General features: G+C 38.1%; 1 protein-coding gene across 12 annotated transcripts in view; it reads left to right on the top strand.

The window, feature by feature from the left end:
* CASK (calcium/calmodulin dependent serine protein kinase) overlaps positions 1-21,380 on the top strand; it is a 350,654-nt gene that overhangs the window by 148,278 nt on the left and 180,996 nt on the right. For all 12 annotated transcript variants that reach the window (XM_038587210.1, XM_038587220.1, XM_038587216.1 and 9 more), the window contains exon 4: positions 19,252-19,329. In XM_038587210.1, coding sequence (XP_038443138.1) covers positions 19,252-19,329 — 78 coding nt within the window. The remainder of the gene's footprint in view (positions 1-19,251; positions 19,330-21,380) is intronic.

Below are 21,380 nucleotides of genomic sequence, written 5' to 3'. Positions count from 1 at the left end.
GAGCATGTGTGTGCATGGTGTGTCTGTCTTGGGAATCAATATGGCTAAGTTGAAAGAGAGTATGAGGAACCAATATAGAACAATGCACAGTTAGAGATGATAAGTATGAAAGAGAAGCTAAGACTCATGCAGGCCTTATCGAGAATATCCAATATACACAAATCAAAAATTCTGTAGAACAGCAGTAGAATGTAGAAGAGTTGGTGAAGAGCAGAGGCATTACACAGATAAAAGCCCAAACCTTCTACAAGTTGAAGAAAGACTGTCCTCTTCAGGTAAAAAGAAGGTTTGGAGAAGAAAAGTACTAATTAGCTTTTGGATCATCTGAGTTTGTGGTGATTGTGGAACACCTGCCTGTTGATGGCCAGTACACAGCTACCTGGAAGAGTCTGGCCTGCAGGGGAAGAATCAGGACTAGAGATGGAGTTGAGGAGTCATTACTATCAGGACAGGGCCCACCTCGCCTCTTGGCACCTCAGTTTCAACCTACCAACTTGTGGGAACAAAATGAAATGTGAAAGGACTCTGATAATCAAAGCTCTAAAAAAAAAAAAAAAAAAAAAAAAAACACAAAGCTCTAGAAAGTCTCAACCATAACCTTCATTGTCATAAATTCTGTTTGTTGTAGAGCCATGGGATTAGAAGTTAAGAGATCAGGATTCTGGAGCCAGATTGTTTAGGTTCAAATCCTGGCTATGCTACTTTCTAGCCATATGACCTTGGACAAGTTATATGACATTTGTCTTAAGCCTCAGTTTCCTCATCTGCAGTAGTACCTGTCTCCTTGTGTTGCTATGAGGATTAAATAAATTATTACATGTGAAGCACTCAAAATAGCACTTGGTGTGCAGTTAAATGCTCAGTAAATCTTTGCTGTTAGCTATTAACATCTCTGCATTTAACAGGAACCTTCAGGATCTTATCCCAGAGGATTGACTAATGTGAAAATCGTCGTCTATGAGGGTAATAAATTTAGGTATCTGTGTCTTCCTGTAATACTCAAAGGATCAGTCTAGTTAACTGCTGACTTTTATTTGTCCACATGCAGAGTTTTGTTGCTGTTTGCAAATTGGCCATGATGTTATTTGAACATTCAAGAACTCCCTGTTTTTTTCTTGTCACGTTTGAAACTTAGCAATAATTCATGGGCAGATGGAATCTTCTCATGAGGACGCAGTAATCGTTCCATTTTTCTTGCTCAGTTGGAGCAATTCAATCTTGGGCAGATACCTATACTTATGCCTCTGTTTTCATTTATATCAATAAGTACCAACATTAACATTTTCATGTTAGCTAGGAACTTGCCTAGAAGTAAGAATTGTACCAGCTAGTTTGATTTCAGAGTGCAAATGGCAGTAAAATGAAAACAAAATCAATAATTAACTGTGTGATTATTTTTTAATCTGTGGACTGGTTATTCAAGATGAGATCATTTTCCAAATCAGCCCTCCTTTCTCATCTCCGAGACCAACCACATCAGAGTCTGGCATGATTATTTGTAGTTCTTTAGATGTTCTGCAAGGCGGAAACAGAGGACAAGTCAGAAGTAGAACTGTCAGAGAATGACCCTGAATCTTTGATTTCCGCAAAAGGCCAGAAGGAACATATTGTGATTTTCCTACCCCCATCTTTTGAAGGTGTCCTGCCCCTCTAGGCCAGCAGCTTTACTGTTGGCGTGGCATGGTCTGTACGGAGGGTACAGACCTCTGAATGAAGACAAGGCTTTGAGGAGCAAGAGAGAGAACTATATTTCTAGAGAGAAGAGGCCAAAAGAACTACAAAGACTTCAGAAGACTCATAGATACTCACCCACAGCAGACTTATAAGAACTTATGCAGTAAACTGATGTGATGAATTATGATTGATTTGATTTTGAGTGGTAGGGATACTTTCCCAGCTCTCACTTACAAAAATAAGCTAGGACTAGATGGAGGTCCAAGAAACTTTAAAAAAAAAAGTGAAATGTGTTTAAACAAACTGAACTAATACATCCAGTACATAAAGAATTACCCATGTAAGGTATTTGCACCAATAATTATTTTTTCAGAATTAATGAAGTAAAAAGATTTGCCAGGGGAGAGGGTAGTATAGAAAAGAGAGTTCAAGGACCTCTTATCCTTTGGACAGACATTACTGTGCCCTGTGCAGACATTAATGGGACCACACAATAACCAAGGTCTTAGGTGAACTCTGTAGACTTCTTGTTGACAACAAAAACAGTGATAGCTTGGAAAGTTAGTTCCTACCCAACTAGGAACCCTGTTAGGAGTCATGAAACCCTGTCTCTTGGTTGGCTGAGAAAGAAAGCACAGGAGAGATCCCTTCACTTGTGAGGATTTGCAGTAATTTAAAAAGCCCCTCAAAGTAATAGCCTATCACTATACTCTCAACAACGCACATAAGTCCATGTTTGGGTAAGGGAAAAGTATAGCCACTTCTTTCAAAAATATGGGTGGAAAACATGGAGTTATACAGTGGGCCAGGAATCAAGAAGCTGAGATTCTAGTCCCAACTGCCATGAGTTGATGAGCAAGGATGACCTAGAGCAAGCCTTTTAATTAAACTTTCAGTTCTAAAATTCCCTAATGTGACTCATCATGATTCCATCTAGAGGCCCCTTCCCCCCCTTTTTTTCTTACTTTCAGAGCCTTAACTGAAAGAGAAAGAAAGTGTGTGTGTGTGAGTGTGTGTGCATACACACATTAGAGAATGTGAATGAATGAATGAATGAATGAATGAATGAATGAGTATATGTATATTGGAGGTTGGGGAAGTGGGTGTTTAGCTGTGAGAATTAGTGAGAACACTGAGGGCTAATAGTAAAGTTCTTCATAAATAAAACAGAGGTTGTTGTTCCCAACTGCCTGCCTGCCTTTTCTGGGAATTTCAGAAAACTATACAGAGAGATATATTAACATAAACAACTAATGCAGAGATCTGCTGCTGCTTCTATCTTAGAAGCATTTCCTATCTCTTGTAGGTAGAGTTTCTTCATCCACTAGGAGGCACCATTGTCAAGCAACATTGATTAGGGGTCAGGAGATCTTGGTTGGTCCTTTAAGCAGTTGGATAGAAGAAATGTCTGGCAAAAAGAAAAGGGTGGTAAATTTAGGACCCTGGAAATGGTGACAAATCAGCCTTTGATAACTAGGCAGACATTAGGACAACACTGCTTCTAAAATTTGATAAATAGGAACATCTGAGTGGCTCAGTCGGTTCAGGGTCTGCCTTTGACTTGGGTCATGATCCTGGGGTCCTGGGATTGACTCCCTGCTCAGTAGGGAGTCTGCTTCTCCCTGTCCCTCTGCTCTTCCCCCTCTCCTTCTCTCTCAAATAAAATCTTTTAAAAAACTTCTTTAAAAATTTTAATAAACATTATCTTAGATTGCATTTTAATTTTAGAAATAGCAAATTCTTTCAAGCCAGTCTGTTTTCAAAGAATCAGAATTCTGTGGGATATCAAGAGACCTTAGAGATTACAAACCAAATCCCATCATTTTATTGAGGAGTCACTGTCAACCCAGAAAGGTTAAGTGGCATGATTAAGGTCCCCTGGGCGGTTAAAGGTAGACTTGTGAACAGAAACCATAAGTAGGGGACATTTCTCATTGATTTTGGCTGTCCAACATCTGAATCCTCTTCTAGTATTTGGAGAATCACCCATCTTAAGAGTCTTGATGGGGGACAAAGCCCACCTCCTGCTATAGAAGCTAATAATAATGCCAGATACTTGCTCTCCTTGACAGGCTATAAGCATATGACATAGATTTATGAGTCAGACACAGCCACCTGTGATGTAATAGCTAGTGATAAAAAACAGGGATCATGTGGCACTTTCAGGTGACAGTGGGGATGATTACTGGGATAGTCGTAGCAGTGGCAGGCAGGATGGCTTCCAACATCTGCCATTAACGGGGGACAGCGATGCAAGCTGTTACAGCTGGTATAGATCAGCTGCAGTGGTGCCTTCATCAGATAAGTTCAGGACTTTGTTTTTGACTATGTAGCACAGTCTTGGTTTTACAGGCCTCCCCACCACTCTGTAAGCAATCCAGTGTCCTATTAATAAACTCCTGTTCTGCTTAAATCAGCCAGAATTGGTTTCTGTTTCTCATAACTAAGAGCCTTAACTGACCCAGCGTCAAGAAACAAGAATTGGTAGAGAAGTGACAGAAGGTAACACCACGGTAAGGGGAGTCAGTGGCCTCATAAAGTGGCTGTAAAATCTGCACTTAGACTGGCAATTTTTGCACCTTGGGATATGAACCCTGGCCTGAGAAGGCTGTAGGATGACACATGGCGCTGGGAGTGGGAGAAAAGATACCAAGAGCCAGAGACACCAAGATGCCATGTTGTTCGTGGTGAGGAATTCTGAGGAACCCAAGAATTCCTAATAGCACCTAACCATCCAGGTTATAAGTATTGGTCAAGGTGGAAGGTTAGAACACATCCAGCAGTTAATAAGTTTGTCATATAACTTTTAATTATTTAGATGTATGGCACCATTGGCTTCCACTTGTACACTTGCCTCAAGCCCTGAAAGTGTTAGGGGTGAGCCTAAACCGAGGGAGGCCACCTGTGGCACGTGGACCAAGATAGCTTTGAATCTGTACCTTGCTGGTCCCCAACAAAGTGGTGAGGTTGTGGGATTTGTTTCATGTGCTCTGCCTTCTTTCTCAGTGACCTTTCCCTTCCTCTGCTCTGTCTCCTTGTGTCTCCTCACTCTCACTTGAAGCCCTTCTTAGCACATTCATTACCTCAGTGAGCCATGAGAACTCCCCTTCAGACATTAGTGAATAGGGGAGTCTTCTTCTTAGGCACTACTAAACTTTCAGAGCCACAAAACTACCATCAGCCATGCTTACCAGCAGATCCACTTAGAATGATACAGGTTGGGAAACACTGCTTGCCAGCCAGGCAGCACCAGGCATTCATTCATCTTCAGCAGGACAGACGCTCAAATGCAGTAAATATACAAGGGAAAAGAAGGATTTTTTTAAATAGTGTTGAGAAAACTAGCAATTTGGAAGTCAATTTAGATTCAAACCCCTCTCCAAAAAAGAAAACCACAAACAGAACAGTTTATATAAACAAATCAAATCATAGGAAAGCCAGCAAAAAATAAAATGATTTACCAGATCTTTGGAGAGCTTTTACAACTTCCAGGGACTGGGATTCACAAAGGAAAACATCCACAGATTTAAAATTGGAAGAAAAAAACCTGGAAAATTAATTCACTTTAATATTGATATAAAAGGGTTCCGTTCTACTGAATATCGATAAAGAGAGCTTGCCCTAATGGAAGGGACAACGTTAGGCTTCACATACAAACAAGCAAGGACAGAAATGGTCAGTTGTGACCAAAAGAAATACACTTGATACATAGGCTTGTAGGGACATGCCCAGTAATTTTAATGCCTCTCTCAGTATATCAGCATTTGCTTTATTAAGCAATTCTTATTACAATGAACATCCCTTTTCCCCATTAAGACAATGGAGGTTTCCATCTACTTATATAACATAGTTAATCTTGTGTAAGTCCCTTCTCTGGTCTCCATCCAAGTTCATACTGCAGGAGATTGATTGCATACAGTTTACAGTAGAGGTGGAAGGGGAGAACTCAGCTGAGCTCAAATTATAGTCCCTTAAGTAGTCCCACAATCTACCCCAAACGCACTTAACATATTGACTCATTTCCTAGTGCACCAGGCCTTACTGTGATTCGCTTGTCAGAAGAAATGCCTTGAGCTGCTACCCTCTTATTCCTATTCTCCTCTTCTTTCTCCCCACCCCACCCCCAGTCTTCTTTGAAACCTATCTCAGGGGCTGCTTACTACCTATCTGAATCCCTCAAAGATGTACCATTCCCTTCCTTTGAAACTCTAATATGCACTATTGTGACTAACTCCTTCCCCAAAATGAAATAGTTTAGAATATGGAAAGGGTGAAGAAAAATCAACTGTGCATGCGTCCTCTCTCTTTCAGAACTGAACTTACCACCAACAAATATTTGTAAATATCAATCAGTATGTGGGATGTTACGCTGACTGTGAAAGGTCTGTTGATGCCCTCATGTTGCTCATAATCCAGCTGGGCAGACACACAGGCGACTGTCCATGAAATAAATAATAACTGATGGTCTAGGTCTGAATGGCCACAGAGAGGCACAGATTCTTAGGTCCCTAAGAGATCAGTGGAGGAAACCACTGGGAATGGGAATAGGCGGGCATGCAGGGTTGTACAAAGTTGACGAAGGGCATCAGTGTCAGTGTAGAGGAGAGACATCGTGGGGAGTGGAAAGAGGCCATCCCTAGCAGAGGCATAAAGAGAGCAAAAGTCTTGGGGAAAGGTACAGTTGTGGGACATTTGTGAAGACATCAAGGCAGTACCACAAGCAGAGCCTCGAATTAGAAGAAAGTAAAGGAAAATTAAAGTTTTTTTCCTAATCAATGGAGATTGATTTGTATATGCCAGGATTAAAGCATTTATTGGCAAACTTATTAAATATAGAGAATTCATTTAAATGCATATCAGTAGTACAGCATTTACACATGTATCATCAGGGAGAATGGGGATGGAGACTGCATTGCGAAGATCTCTCCCCTGGTGATTCTGGAGCGTAGGACCCTCATAACAGGCATGAAAATGAATCTGTTGTATAGAGCCCTCCCTTGCACTATAACTTCCCCTACTCAGTTGTACTCCCTTTTTTTCCATTAAGTAACTCAGAGCCTCAAGCAGAAGTTTGAAGTTTCCCTCTCTGTAACCTGAGCATTGTTGCAGGGACAATGCATGGATTCTAATGCCAAATTGCCTGAGTTTGAATCTTGGGTGTGCCACCTATCAGCTTGTGTGATCTCTTGGGCAAATTACTTCAGCTTTCCTGTTTCTCAATTTTCTCATAAGTAAACTAGGGGTAGTGATGACCCCCCTATCTCAGAGACTTCTTGTAACCATTAAATGAATTTATGCAAGTAAAGCCCTTAAAAAACACCTGTCACATAGTAAGCACTCAGTAAATGCCAGCTTTATCATGACAAGATAAGCTTATTTGTGTTTGTGAACCATATGTAAAAGAAATCATACAATTTGTGTTCAGCTTTGTCTGCCTCTTTCTCTCAGTGTTTTGTCTTTAGGATTCAGCCCCAATTCCTTTGTGTACCGGTAGTTAGTTTCCCTTCATTGCTGTGTAGTATTCTGTTATGTGAATACACCAGTGCTTTCTCCATTCTACTACTGATGGACATTTGGGTTGTTGACACTTGGTGCCTATGGTGAACAGTGCTGCTATGACCCATCCAGGCACATGTCTCCTAGTCCACATGACCAACCGAGCACATTCTGATTTGAAGAGAGGATCCTTGTGACAAACTCTCCAGTTGCCTCTTTGTCATAAATCAAGCAAGCCTCCATAGATGCACGGATCTGTTTCCAGGCTCTCCGTTATGTTCTACCGTCCTGTTTGTCCAACTGTCGATAGCATGGTCTTACTTACCAAGCTTATATTCTGAAATTTTGAAATCAAGTAGAGCCGATCTTCCTACCTTATTATTCTTCCCAAAATATCTTGCATCTTTTTGTCCTTTTACAGTGCCAAATGCATTTTAGATTCTGCTTGACAGTTTCCACAAAGCCTGCTAGGATTTTTATTGGAATTCCATTGAATTTTTGGCTTCAATTTGGGAAAGCCTAGCTGTTTACAATATTGAATCTTCCGGTCTATGGAAAGGATAATTTTCTCTCCACTTATTTAGTTCTTTAGTTTCTCTTAATAAAGATGAGACTTCTCTCTTCAGATCCTGTGCATCTTTTTATGACATTTATTTCTACATTCTTAAAAAAATTCTTAAAAATTTTTCTTCTGATTTATGAGAATAATTTTGCTAAATTCTGATTAATTCTAATTTTACCTTAGATTATTTCGTATAGTCTATACGTGCAGTTTATACCACCTACAAATAATGACAATCTGTTTCTTTTTCAAGATTTTATTTCTTTATCTTGCCCTTACTGCACTGGCTAGGACCTCCAGAATAATGTGGAATATAAGTTTTTGGAGTGGGCATTTTCATCTTGTTCTTGATCTAAGAGTTTCATAAAGTTTAAATACATAATTTTTTAAGTGTTTTTGACACTTACTGAGATTATCCTAATTTTTTCTTCTTTAGTCAGTCTTGGTGTTCAGAATTACATTAATAGAATTCCCAATGTTGCATTCCTCTGATAAATCCAACTTGGTCCTGATATAATTTTTATGTATTGCTGGGTTTGATTTGCTGCTTTTTTGTTTGTGTTATTTGCATCTATGTTCATTAGTGAGATTGTCCATTAATTTTGTCATGCTGTCCTTAACGCTTTTAGTATCTAGGTTATAAGCTAACTTCATAAAATGAATTGGAGACTGTTGTTCTTATCTTATTTCTCCTCCAAATGTTCAGTAGAACTTGTCAGAAATGCCTTCTAGGGCCTAGAGTTTTCTATTCCAGAAGGTTTTTAATTACTGATTCAGTTCTATTAATCAGTAAAGAATTATTTAGGTTTCTTAATTATTTTTGTGTTCACTTTGATGAGTTTTATTTTTTTGAGAAGTTTGTCAATTTCATGTGAATTTTCAAACTCTAAAGTTTCAGCATTTTCTTTTTAATGTCTGCAGGATGATATGACATTTCTCCTTTTTTCATTCTTAATATTGGCGGCTATATGTGTCTTCTCTGTTTTTTTAAATCATTCTTTGCCTAAAGATTAATCATATCATAGGGAACAACTTTTAGCTTTTGCTAATCCTTCTAATATATTTGTTTTCCATTTCATTAATTTCTATTCTTATTTCCTTCTAATTTGAGTTTAATTTGATGATCTTCATATAGCTGATGCAGATGAAGTTGAGGTTCATAAATTTTCAGTCCTAATATATGTGTTTATAGCAGTATATTTCCCCTGAAGCACTACTTTACCTGCATTTTACAAGTTTTGATGGGTTTATTTTGTTATTCAGCCTAAGACATTTCCTTATTTTCTAATGATTTATCCTGAGATCTGTATAATAAAAGTATATTGTCCAATTTCCAAACGTTAGGGATTTTCCAGTTCAGTTTCATTAATCTTTTCAAAGAACCTATTTTTTGCCTTGTTCTTGCTCTGTGTTATTTTTGCTTCATTAATTTCTTTTCTTCCTTCATTAATTTCTGCTCATTATTATTTCCTTCTGCTTTCATTGGATTTACTTTACTGTTCTTTTTTTTTAAGATTATACTTATTTATTCATGGGAGAACAGAGAGAGAGAGAGAGAGAGAGAGAGAGGCAGAGACACAGGCAGAGGGAGAAGCAGGCTCCATGCAGGGAGCTTGACGTGGGACTCGATCCCGGGACTCCAGGATCACGCCCTGGGCTGAAGGCAGGCACTTTAACTGCTGAGCCACCCAGGTGTCTCAACTTTACTGTTCTTTTAAAAAATTTCTCCTGATAGAAGATCACCTTAGCTTTCTTATTTTGTAATATTTTATATCAGCATTTGTAATATTTGTTATATTTCAATAATTTAAAGTTTAAAAACTTATAAGCCACTTTGTAAATACCATTTTAGCTGCATTTTCAAGGGGTATTTTTGCTTTTTTTTTTTTTTTAACATTGAGAGCTGTTTTTAGTGTGACAAAAGTGGTAGTACCTGTTTTTTTTTTAAGTAACAAAAAGTTACAACAAAAAATTTTGAATATCCATCTGCTCTTTAGCATCCTATTGATACCTAAAAAATTTTCAGTATATCTATATACACATATGTATGCATATATGTGTGTATATATGTTTATACAACTTAATATATTGTGAACATCTTTCTATATCAATAAATATACTTCTACAGCATCATTTTAATGGCAGCATAATAGTCTACCCTGTGGACTTAGCACAATTTAACAATTCTATTGTTGGACATTTATTCAGATTGTTTCATACTTCTCCCTATTATAAATAGCCATACTTCTTCCTATTATAAATAGCTATAATAAGCCCCTCTCATTAAAACTTGGCAAATAGGGATCCTGGGGTGGCGCAGCGGTTTGGTGCCTGCCTTTGGCCCAGGGCGTGATCCTGGAGATCTGGGATCGAATCCCACGTCGGGCTCCCGGTGCATGGAGCCTGCTTCTCCCTCTGCCTATGTCTCTGCTTCTCTCTCTCTCTCTCTGTGACTATCATAAATAAATAAAAATTAAAAAAAAAAACTTGGCAAATATCCCTGATTATTTCCCTTGGAATGAAATTACTGGGTCAGCGGACATGACCATTTTTAAGGTTTTTGTCAAGCACTATGAAGTTGCCATGCAGAAAGGTTGTGTTGGTGTATTTTTCCATCAACAGTGGACTACCTGATTCAATAAAAGTTTTTCCAATGCCAAGGAGTGATGGGGGAGTAGCTTCTCATATTGGAAGGCTGGACCTATGGCCCACCTCCTCCTTTCTGCTATTTCTGTATTTGTGGTACAAACAATGACAGCACCTCAGTCCTGAAATGAAATGCCTCAGTCCTGCACAATTTTTAGATGTACTTTTATCATTATCAATGTTAAAATATTTTCTGATTTTCAGTATGATTTCTCTTCTGATTCATAGAGTTATTTAGCATGAGCTTCTCAATTTCCAAGCAAGCATTTGGGGGATTTCCTAGTTACTGTGTCAATTTATTTCTAACATAACTCTATTGCAACTAGGAAACATACTCTGAGTGCTTATAAGCCTTAAAATTTCACTGGTTTGAAAAAAAAAAATTTCACTGGTTTGGGGATCCCTGGGTGGCGCAGCGGTTTGGCGCCTGCCTTTGGCCCAGGGCGCGATCCTGGAGACCCGGGATCGAATCCCACGTCAGGCTCCCGGTGCATGGAGCCTGCTTCTCCCTCTGCCTGTGTCTCTGTCTCTCTCTCTCTCTCTCTATCATAAATAAATAAATAAATCTTTAAAAAAGATTTCACTGGTTTTCAGAAAAACACTTGTGTGATGTCTTGAGTTGTAAGCAGAACTAGAGTTTTGTGCATATGTAACATCATTTTTACTTGAAAGAATGACTAACAGACAAACCACAGTTACTCAAACTTGAGTATATGGCAGACATTTAATCAAAAATGAAGTGAGCCTGCTGCTTCAAGGGAAACGACTCACAGTAGTTGTCACCAATGATAACATTCAAATTTTCAAGTGAAAATTACAATTTTGGAAAATGTATCTGCCACCATGTGCTTAACAGCTTCCCAAGACTTAAAGAATGTTTCTAATGTAATCAATGGTGATACGAATGAATGTGGATTTTTTTTTTGATACCATGTAATGAGATGTGTCAATATTTAGAAAATCTGGGGGTCTCTGGGTGGCTCAGTGGTTTAGCACCTGCCTTCGGCCCAGGGCATGATTCTGGAGTCCTGGGATCGAGTCCCGCCTCAAGTTCCCTGCATGGAGCCTGCTCCTTCTCCCTCTGGCTGTGTCTCTGCCTCTCGCTCTCTCTGTGTCTCTCATGAATAAATAAATAAAATCTTTAAATATTTATATATAGAGAGAGAGAAAATTTGCATAACTCAGTGGACCAGTATTTTTCAGATGACTAATATGTGATGTTGCAAAGTCAAGCCACAGGTAAAAGATCCATTCAAAGAACAAGACAGAAGAGTGGATTATAATGTAGCACAATACCAAAAGTTCATTGATATGGTTTCAGAATCCACATTGCAGTTTACCTTTAAGAAACTACCACTTTTTGAGTCTTGGGTGCAGTGTCAAGGATATTCTCACATATCTGCAAGGGCTATTAAAATAGACCTCCTTCTTCCAATTATGTATCTGTGTGAGGCCAGATTTTCTTCATTTTCTTTAAGCAAATAACATACTATAACAGATTGAATGTAGAAGCAGATATGAGAATCTGTCTTCTATTAAACCAGAAATCAAAAATGATTTGGGAAATATCAAGCAATTCCATTTTTCCCATTAAATTTGTTTTGTTTTAGAATAGATAATTTTCATGAAAAAAATATTATTTCTGTTAACATGTAATTGGTTTATTGTCATTTTAAACTTTTTTACATTTCCAGATTTTAATTTTTAATGCAGCAAATATTGATAGACAAAATCTACATAAATAAAATCCTTTTGGGGTTTTCCATGATCTTTAAGTAGAAAAGGGCCCTGACAGCAAAAAAATTAGAGAACTTAGTGGTTGTCCTAGAAATTACAGTATGCCTCTTGACCTATATGTTATTGTTGTCAAGTATTTTTATTTAAGATCAATTTCTCTCCCTCTCTTTCTCAATAGTTATTATATTACCTGGTCTCTTTCTCTGGAGAGAGAAAATAATTGTTTTGTGTAATTATTGTTCATTTAGTTTCACTTACATAGTTACCATATTTTATGTTTTTCATGCTTCACTGCATCTCTCAGTTTTCATTTGACTTCATTTTTCCTTCTACTTGAGGAATATTCTTTTGTATTTCTTTTAGGGATAGGTATGCTGCTGACAAATTCTCTTGGTTTCCTTGCTTATCTGAAAGAAATTTGTTCACCTTTATTTTTTAAGGGGTTTTTTGGTGAGAAGAGAATTTTAGGTTGGCAGCTAATTTGATTTTAAGATTCCTTTCTACTGTATTCTGGCTTCTACTGTTGCCATTGAGAAGGCAGCCATCAGCCTAAAAGTCTGTGTTGTGCCCAAGATTGCGTATCCGAGAAACCAAGGAGCCGACACTGATGCAAGCGCATGAGGGTTTATTTGCAAGCTCGAGCTTGGGTCCAAGTGACACAGCGGAGCAGGGACGTGGACCCCTAGGTTAAGAGGCGTAGCAGTCTTATAGGGGCCAGTGGCCAATGAGATTGTAACACACACAGAAAGTTGTACAGTCATGTTGGTCCACACGTAGGTGGCCAATTGATTTACAATTTACCCTATAGTGACCGTTTGAACTAGCCTATCATTCTGGTCAGAATTGGCACACAGGTTTGGTGGGCAAAAGGCAGGGTTTACATTCTTTGGTGGTTGGGGTTCCTCCGCATTCCTATATGAACTGGTTTTTGGTAAGGGTGTGCTCAGCGGCTTGACTAGGGTGGGGGAGTGCCTTAAGCAATAAACAGGTCATGTGGGGGTTATACATGAGATGGCACAAAATGGAATTAGTCCTGCTCTGCTTGTCCAGGGGTAGGAGATTTTTGTTAAATTCCTTGGGTCCCACAGTCTGTTCTTTTCTTTCACTGTTTTTGAGGTTTTCTTTGGTTTCCTGCAGTTTTCACAGATGTGTGTCTGACTATGGATTTCTTTACTGTTTGGTGTTTACTGAGATCTTTAATCATTTCTGGGTTATTATCAGACATTATATTTTCAGTATTGCTTCTGCTAAATTTTCTTTTCACTTTTTATGTACTTACTTATCTATTTATCTATCCATTAGTAATCTCTACACCCAATGTGGGGCTCGAACTTAAGACCCCATGATCAAGAGTTGCACGTTCCACCCAACTGAGCCAGTCAGGTACCCTTCTTTTTACTTTTGAAACTACAATAAAAATAGATGCTGACCCTCTTACTGTAATCCTTTCTTATCCTCACTTTCATATTTTCCATGTTTTGTCTCTCCATGCTTCAGTCTGACTACATCTTCTGGTTCACTAGTTTTTAACTACCTAATCTGCTTAGGTTCTTAATTTTGGCATTAGGTTTTTTAATTCAGAAATTTCTATTTGCTTTTTTAAAATCTATGGTGTCACTTTTTTAAAAATAATGTGTTGATCCTTGCTGAAGTTTTTAAGTGGAGCTTTTCTCTTCGTGGTAGACATTGGGATTTTTCTATGCTACTAGTATAAGATGTACCATAATATATTCTTTACCCTGCTTTTCAAAATAAAGCTCTTTATCACCCCAGCCCAGAGCATGGGGTGTTTTTTCAGGTCCTTAGCCTTTGACGGGCTCCTCTGGGGTAGGCAAAAGAAAGGCTCTGTCTTTCCTCTTGGATCACCATAGTAGTGAAAAAGCAGTTGGACCCTGTCAATCGGACATCTGACCCTCCCAGGGTCAGAACCCACCCTGTCAGTCTGCTTCCTCCATTCTTCAGAATTCCTCAAATATGCACCCCTACCCCTTTCATGGCTGGCTCCTTTTCCTGGCCTGCTGCCTACCCTGAGGGCAGAAGCAGCTCTTGTACACCTCTGAGCTCAAAACTACCCTCCCACCACTAGATAGTTTTTCACTCACTATACTGTTAATTCTTTAAGCTTAAAAAAATTTTTTTTAATTTCATCCAGTTCTATAGTTGTTTTTGTCACCTTCAGAGGAAATGCTGGTCAGGGAAATTCAAATTTAGTCTGGCCTTTACAGTGTTCCTCAAAGAAGTTTGCTGATGAATTCCAATCTACCAACTGTTACCAGTCTATAATGAGATAAATACAGAAATTGAGAGTAAACATTTAGAAGCTGTTAGAGCAATTTGACATTGCTGTGAAATCAAAGCATATGATTTTATATTTTATAAAAATACCAATTAATAATATACCTGAGGGGGAAAAAACTGGTTCCTCACCACAGTTGAGAAGCACTTCTTTGTCTGATCCAGTGTGAGTCTCCGACAAGCTCCCTCTTTTTCTGCTTTTACAGAAAATACATCGTAGAAAAGGAAAAAAACCTTTACTCCCTTAGATTAAGTTACTGGATCTGTGAATTAAACTGACCAACACCAGACTTTGATAGGAGAAAATAAAGCTTTTTTTTATTTTGTCTGCACATGGCAGGACTCAGTGGGGCTGCGGGACAGCCTTACTGGGGAAAAAGTGAAAACCACAAAAAGGTAGTTAAACCCAGACACTTACATATCATTTTAATAAAGAGTAATAAAGTATGAAGAGACTAGAGATGGGAAGGGGGGTTAGTTTGTAGTTTGGGTGTCTCACGTTGGAGGTGAGTTGTGGGAAAGCGACTAAGAAATGTATGGTCTGTAAGAGTTGTTTGGTCAAGTTTGTTATATAGATGAGAGTAGTTCTCTTCCTAGTAACAAGAGGGGAACATCTTTACAAAGGGAAATTTGAGCCCTGTTTCTAGACAGAATGGAGGAGAGCAGAGAGTTCTTCCTCTGCTGTTTTTCAATTGCCTTCAGCTCAAACTACTCCTCTGCCAAAGTGGCATATTTTGGGATGGCATATTCTAATCCCTTCAACATACGACTAGCCATACATTGTGCCTCTAGACCTGTGATTTGTTTTGTTTGGCATATTTGTTTGGAAAATTTTCTAATTATATAAGTAATGCATGTTTAGTGTAAAATGTTAAAGATTTCAGACAGACAGTAGGAAGGGACAGCTAAGATCATTCATGATCCCACCACTTTTCACAAGTAAGAGTCAACCTCCCATAGTTTCTCTCTGCATAGAGATTCGAGGCATTCCCCATACTCTTTATTTTTTTTTTAAGATTTATTTATTTATTCATTCAGAGAGAGCGAGAGAGAGGCAGAGACACAGGCTGAGGGAGAAGCAGGCTCCATGCAGGAAGCCCAATGTGGGACTCAATCCCAGGTCTCCAGGATCACACCCCGGGCTGCAGGCGGCGCTAAACCGCTGCGCCACCGGGGCTGCCTCCCCCGCCCCAACCAATACTCTTTGAAGCAGGGGTTTCCTCCTTCTTATTTTATTCCCTCAGAATAGAACCAAACAAGGAAATTTAGAACACGCTTTTTGAAGCTTCTTGGCAGCCCCAGAAACACCTTAACATGAGAAGCAAAGAGAAAAGCTTTAAATAAAAGAAGCTGTAATGCTTGTCTTAAGTATTAGCAAATAAAGATTATCAAAGATTTGAGGACATCAAACTTTTTGTTCAAAGTTGTTAATCAGGTTTGTATTATGAATATATATTTTTTAAAGATCCATGATAAGTGAAATTTGTGGAAATAGTATTTCAGTTTCTCTGTATCTCATAAAATTTAAAATTAATGAATTGCCCCTTTTACTTTAACATCAGAATTACAAATAACTAATCAAACAACTTTCATAATAGAAGACTACTGTTGCAGTGATGACTGACTTTCAGACTAGCCCCTCAGAGAATATGCCCATATATTTAAAAAGTTACACAGGTGATTTTGTTTGGTATCCCCAGTTGTGAACCATTGTATTAAAAATGTACAGTGACCAAAAGATACCATTTATAAGAGCAACCAAAAGTGTACTGGGAGAAAAAACCCAATAATCAATATTTGGAGCTAATATGAAGAAAACCTTAAAACTACAACTTAGAGACATGAAAGGAAATGGAGAGCATATCACGTTCATAGATGAGAATATGAGAAAAATGTTAATGTCTAGACATTAACCTATAAATATAATACTATCTCAGCCAAAATATTAACAATTATTAGCATTTAACAAATTTTAAAGTTCAGCAGGGAGGAAAAATTCATAAGAAAATGTTGATGAAGAATAATAATGAAATGACTTATTTTTCCAAATGTTAAAATGTGCTCTTACAGGGGTGCCTGGCTGGCTCAGTTGGCAGAACATGTGACACTTGATTTTAGGGTCATGTGTTCAAGCCCCATGTTGGACGTGGAGCTTACCTAAAACAAAAATAAAATAAAAAACACTATTACAGTATGGTTTGATAAAAATGGTTTGATACTAGATAAAAGAGTAGATCAATGGGAGAGAGTAGAAACCTGAAAATACATTTCTGTGCATTTGTAGAGACTGTCATTTCAAATACTAGTATTTCAGATATGACCAGAAAAAAATGAACTGATCCATGCTGATAATTATAGGGCAGTATATAATTTCCAGTTGTTTCTCACTGACTGGTTCTCTTAGTAGGCATTGGCCTCTCACCACTTGACTACCTGCTACCTCCAAGATTCCTTTTCTCCCTCTTCCAGGTGCCTCTAAAAAGTTGTCTTCCAGCTCTCAGGAGAGCTCCCAGATTCTTATTGCTTGGTGGTGCAATCAATTCAGCTGTCCTTTGCCTAACTCCTCTCTCATCTGAGCTGAGTAGTACTCATCCTCACATTTCACAATTAAAAAGGAAATCCCCTAAACAAAAGCTGTAATTCCCTCACTGTGAGGGGTCTTTTAGTGCTCCTAGAGATCAAGCCACCAGCTTAAACCGCAGCGCAGCCCGCTTTAAAAATAGTATTTATTTCCTCCCCACAATACAAAGAAATGAAAAATATTCACCCTCTAGTAATCAAGGAAATGCAAATTAAAGCAATCATGACTTTCCCCCCTCTTATCTGGATGGCAAAGATTAAAAAGGCATAGTCATCCTAGTGGAGGCAGGGTAGAGAGGAAAGAACACTTTCACAATTAGTGGGGGCAGTAGAATATGTTAAGTATTTTCCAGGAGCGTATCAAAAGTGTTATTGTATATGCCCCTTGACCTATACAGGACAAGTACAACTCTGCTTAAGGGACTTGTACTCTGACAAGTGATCAGGATTGTTCACAAGGTGTGTGACCACATTCATTTGGGCTTTATTTCTGATGGTGGAAAGTGGTCACTACCATACTTGAGAGTAGACTATGCCATCACAAAGATTTTTTTACGAAGAAGAATCCTATTTGACTTTGGAAAATGTTTAATTAGCTGTGAATTAGAAACTATGAAAGTGTTGCAAAGCCTTGTATAAATGTGAAAATGTTTTCTTTTATATAAAACCACACCAAGTTTTAAATAATATAGTCAGTTATTCATTAAATATTTACTGTGTGCTCAGTCTTCTGCTGGGTATTGGGTGGGAATATGTTGAAAGTATAAAGCATACTTGTTCTTAGGACTTTACACTGTTGTTGAACTGTTGAGCTTGAATATGTGCATTTGCTCCTTGCACACCCAATAGGTGTAGCTAAAGATAATGGGAAGAGCATTGAATATAGATACAGATTTGATTTGTATCTCTGTCACATACTTCTCTACTTAGGGAAATTGAGAATGAAAAGAATGCTGACATCATGGGGTGACTATAAGAATGAAGATATAACAAGGAGCGTTTCCCATTTTGCTTGGTGAATAGCAATTAATTAATAATGATTATTAATACCTAGTTAGTAATTATTAGTAATAGTAATGAGTAGTTTCTTTACTTTCTCTTCTAGAAGTCTGTTTCCTCAGTGTAATACCTACAGCAGATATACTGGAGTCTGAGCTACTGAATAAGTGAATGAATGAAATATTGGATTTGAAAACATCTCATAAGCCTGAAAGCATTATGAAGATGTTGGCTAACTTAATATTTGAATAATTTCATTAATAAATATAATCTGCAATGTTTCATATATGTATATATATGTATGTAAATGCTAAATGTGTGTGTCAAATGTTATGATATGGACATACAGGGTTATAGAATTTAAACAAATGAAAGCCTTAATGTAGCTGGTAATCCACCGAGGGGGCTTTCTGCAGAGGTGGGATTGGAATGGGACCTTGGATTAAGGTAAATTTTGAATATGGGGAACAATATATGCAGAAACATGTGACAAAAAGAAAGAAAATGTTCAGGGAATAGTAATAAGACTGGCCTGCCTAGAGAGCGAGGTATTCTTGAAGAGCCATCAGCTAGAATAGGAAGAGGCAAGGTGTGGCTGACACAGCAACAGGCCTTACTGATCTGCTAAGAAATAGAAAAGAAAACCACTTTTAAGTTTGGGGCAAGATAGTATTATTCTGTCACCAACACATCAGTTTGCTAGAATATGTTTGTATTGGGAAAAAAAAAGAATATGTTTGTGGCCATTGACTTTGGTAATGGAAATACAAGCCAAAATAAATTATGAATTAGCTACTTTTTTCCTTCTACAGTATGTAGCCTGAATTCCCAGTTAGTGGTGATAACTATAGCAAAATATTTTAGAATCCTTGTTGGATTCTTAAAATATTACGTGATGTGGCTAGGTACAAGTAACTTTGGAACTTGACTCAAAAATATGCCCATAATCCCCAGCATTGCCCTTTTCTGAGACTTTTTGTTGTGATAACTTACAGGAAATTGATGGCCAGTTTTCTACACCTTATGCTATTTGATGCTACCATTTGCTTGTTCTTTGTATTTCTTTCCATGTAGATTTTCAGTGTTAAGATGGTTATAATCTCCTTTCTAATTTCTCTATTTTTCATCGAAAGAAAGGAGATTTAAATAACTTATTGGAATCATTAGTTGTAAGCCAACTAATAACTTTATTATAGTGTATTCATTTTCAGTATTTTCTTCCTGCAATTTCTTCTTACATTCTTTTTCACATTTCTCCACAGTATGGATGGAGCAGATCTGTGTTTTGAAATCGTAAAGCGAGCTGATGCTGGTTTTGTATACAGTGAAGCTGTAGCCAGGTAAGTCATTCATCATTCATATTGACTCCCCAGAGGTCAAGGCAGAAATAAAAGAAGGAAATGACAAAGAAATCACATGAAGTGACCTGCTTTTTGAACTGATGATGAGCATACTGCCACTCTTTCCTACAAGGAGCATGTCAGTTTTAGTGTGCGTTAGTGGGACCAAAGTAATGACTGGAAATGCAAAATACTGAACAATGAATTTATCTATTAATGCAGGTTTACAGCTCAACATAGTACTGCTATGTTTCCCATTTCTGATTACTTTAATTCCAGGAGATATTTCATAGCTCAAGAATTAAGAAGATGAAAATTTGGATTTTTGTGTGTTTTGGGCAGATGTGCCTTATTAGTTCTTTACTCTGCCTTTTAGTGATAGCAGATTGTTATGTGACTGGTTAATCTGATGAAATGCCCAGAATAGTAGAAGGAATAAAAATAAAAGCACAGTTTTCCTGCTAAATATATTTGCTTCAGGCCAGTGTGTGATCTTCAGGCCAAGCAAATGGTGGCCGTTGTTCTAAGTCAAATTGTTGTAAAGAACTAATCGCTCAAAATAAGGAGTAAAGTTGAACAATCACAGGGGCCATGCACCGGGCCACTTGCTCATAGATTTAGAGCAGTATAACTTTCTGCCTTGGTGGCATTCAATCATATCATAAATATCCACTTTGGTGGGTTGTCTTTTTAATACATGGGGTCTCCTTAGTCACCAACCATAATATGTTGAAGGATTCAAACCTACAGCTCTAACAGGCTTTCTTAATCCCATTTTTCTATTAGTTTTGAGTTCGTATCAAATTAAAATTTCGTACAATTTAAAATTTTTATTCTGTATTCTGCTTCAGAATTTAAAAGCATTCTTTAATACCAAAATAGACCATGCATTCTTGATTCTTCTTATGATACAGCGGTAAATCACTTTATCCAACTAAATGAAACTCTCAGGTCCTTGTGCATCATTGTTTATACTTACTGCTTCAAGAATTTGAAGCACCCTGCCTTTTGTACTTTCCCATCTTAATCTCTTTCAACAGCAGCATCAAGTAGTGAAAACTAAAAATTCTGATTTTTATAAAACAGTGAAGCTTGATGAAGTAAAATGCCTTTTGTCCATTTGAACCACAGTAACACTTTGGGTACCTGGCACGTGTGCTGTCGGAGTTAATACTAAACCAATACCACTTTTACTGTGTTCCCCACTCATCCATGCGGCTTTTCCTCAACTTTGAGCCTGTCTGTCTCCAGAATGGTACAGTAAAGAGTAGCCTTGGGACCAGTAGATGACACTGCAAAGAAGAGAAATTAGGCACAATTAAACACCCTTCCTAAAAATTACAAAAGGCAGGGAGGGGCATCCTCACAAAGTAGTATTAGGCATGTCCCCTTTTGCAGAGGATCAGTAACCATACAACAAGGGTATGTAGAGCCTTCCTTTGGTTGTAGAGCATTCAACCAGATGACTTCAGACCTTCCCTCCTCCTCTCTGATTGTGTGATTCATTGTTGGGAAATTTAGCTTGTATCAGTATTCTAGTGAGACCAACTGCAAGAAGACTCCGAGGCACCAAGTAATCAAATTGATAATGTTTTTCTCCAACTGGCTGAGCTTCAAAAGAAGCAGCAAAGCATGGCATAAAATAAAACTGCATACAATCCTTACAACCCAATTAGTGATTACCTTCTGTTCTTTCAAGAATGAGGAGTTGTGGAATATGCTAACATAATCAGATTATCAAATCAAACTCTTAACAAACCAGAGTGATGTTCTTACCTAGTACCAAGCTTTACTAAATAATTTTAACGATACAATCAAAAGGCTCAGCTGAAACAGAGAGGTCTGGATTTTCAAGGGCAGCTTCCCACCTCAGAAATGCACCTCTGGCCCAGAGTAGATGAGGTCTCTACATGAGGTTTGTGGTATCCCACACACAGAAGGGAGCATTGCAATTATGAGACATCTCCATTGTACCAAGCCTCAGGGTGTTGTATAGCTTCCATGACCTTCTCCAGGAAGTCAGCCATACCTCAAAGATCCCAGGTTCCATT

This window comes from Canis lupus, chromosome X (genome assembly GCF_011100685.1).
Source record: "Canis lupus familiaris isolate Mischka breed German Shepherd chromosome X, alternate assembly UU_Cfam_GSD_1.0, whole genome shotgun sequence".
Classification (NCBI taxonomy): domain Eukaryota; kingdom Metazoa; phylum Chordata; class Mammalia; order Carnivora; family Canidae; genus Canis; species Canis lupus.
This window is presented reverse-complemented; position numbering and strand designations above follow the sequence as displayed.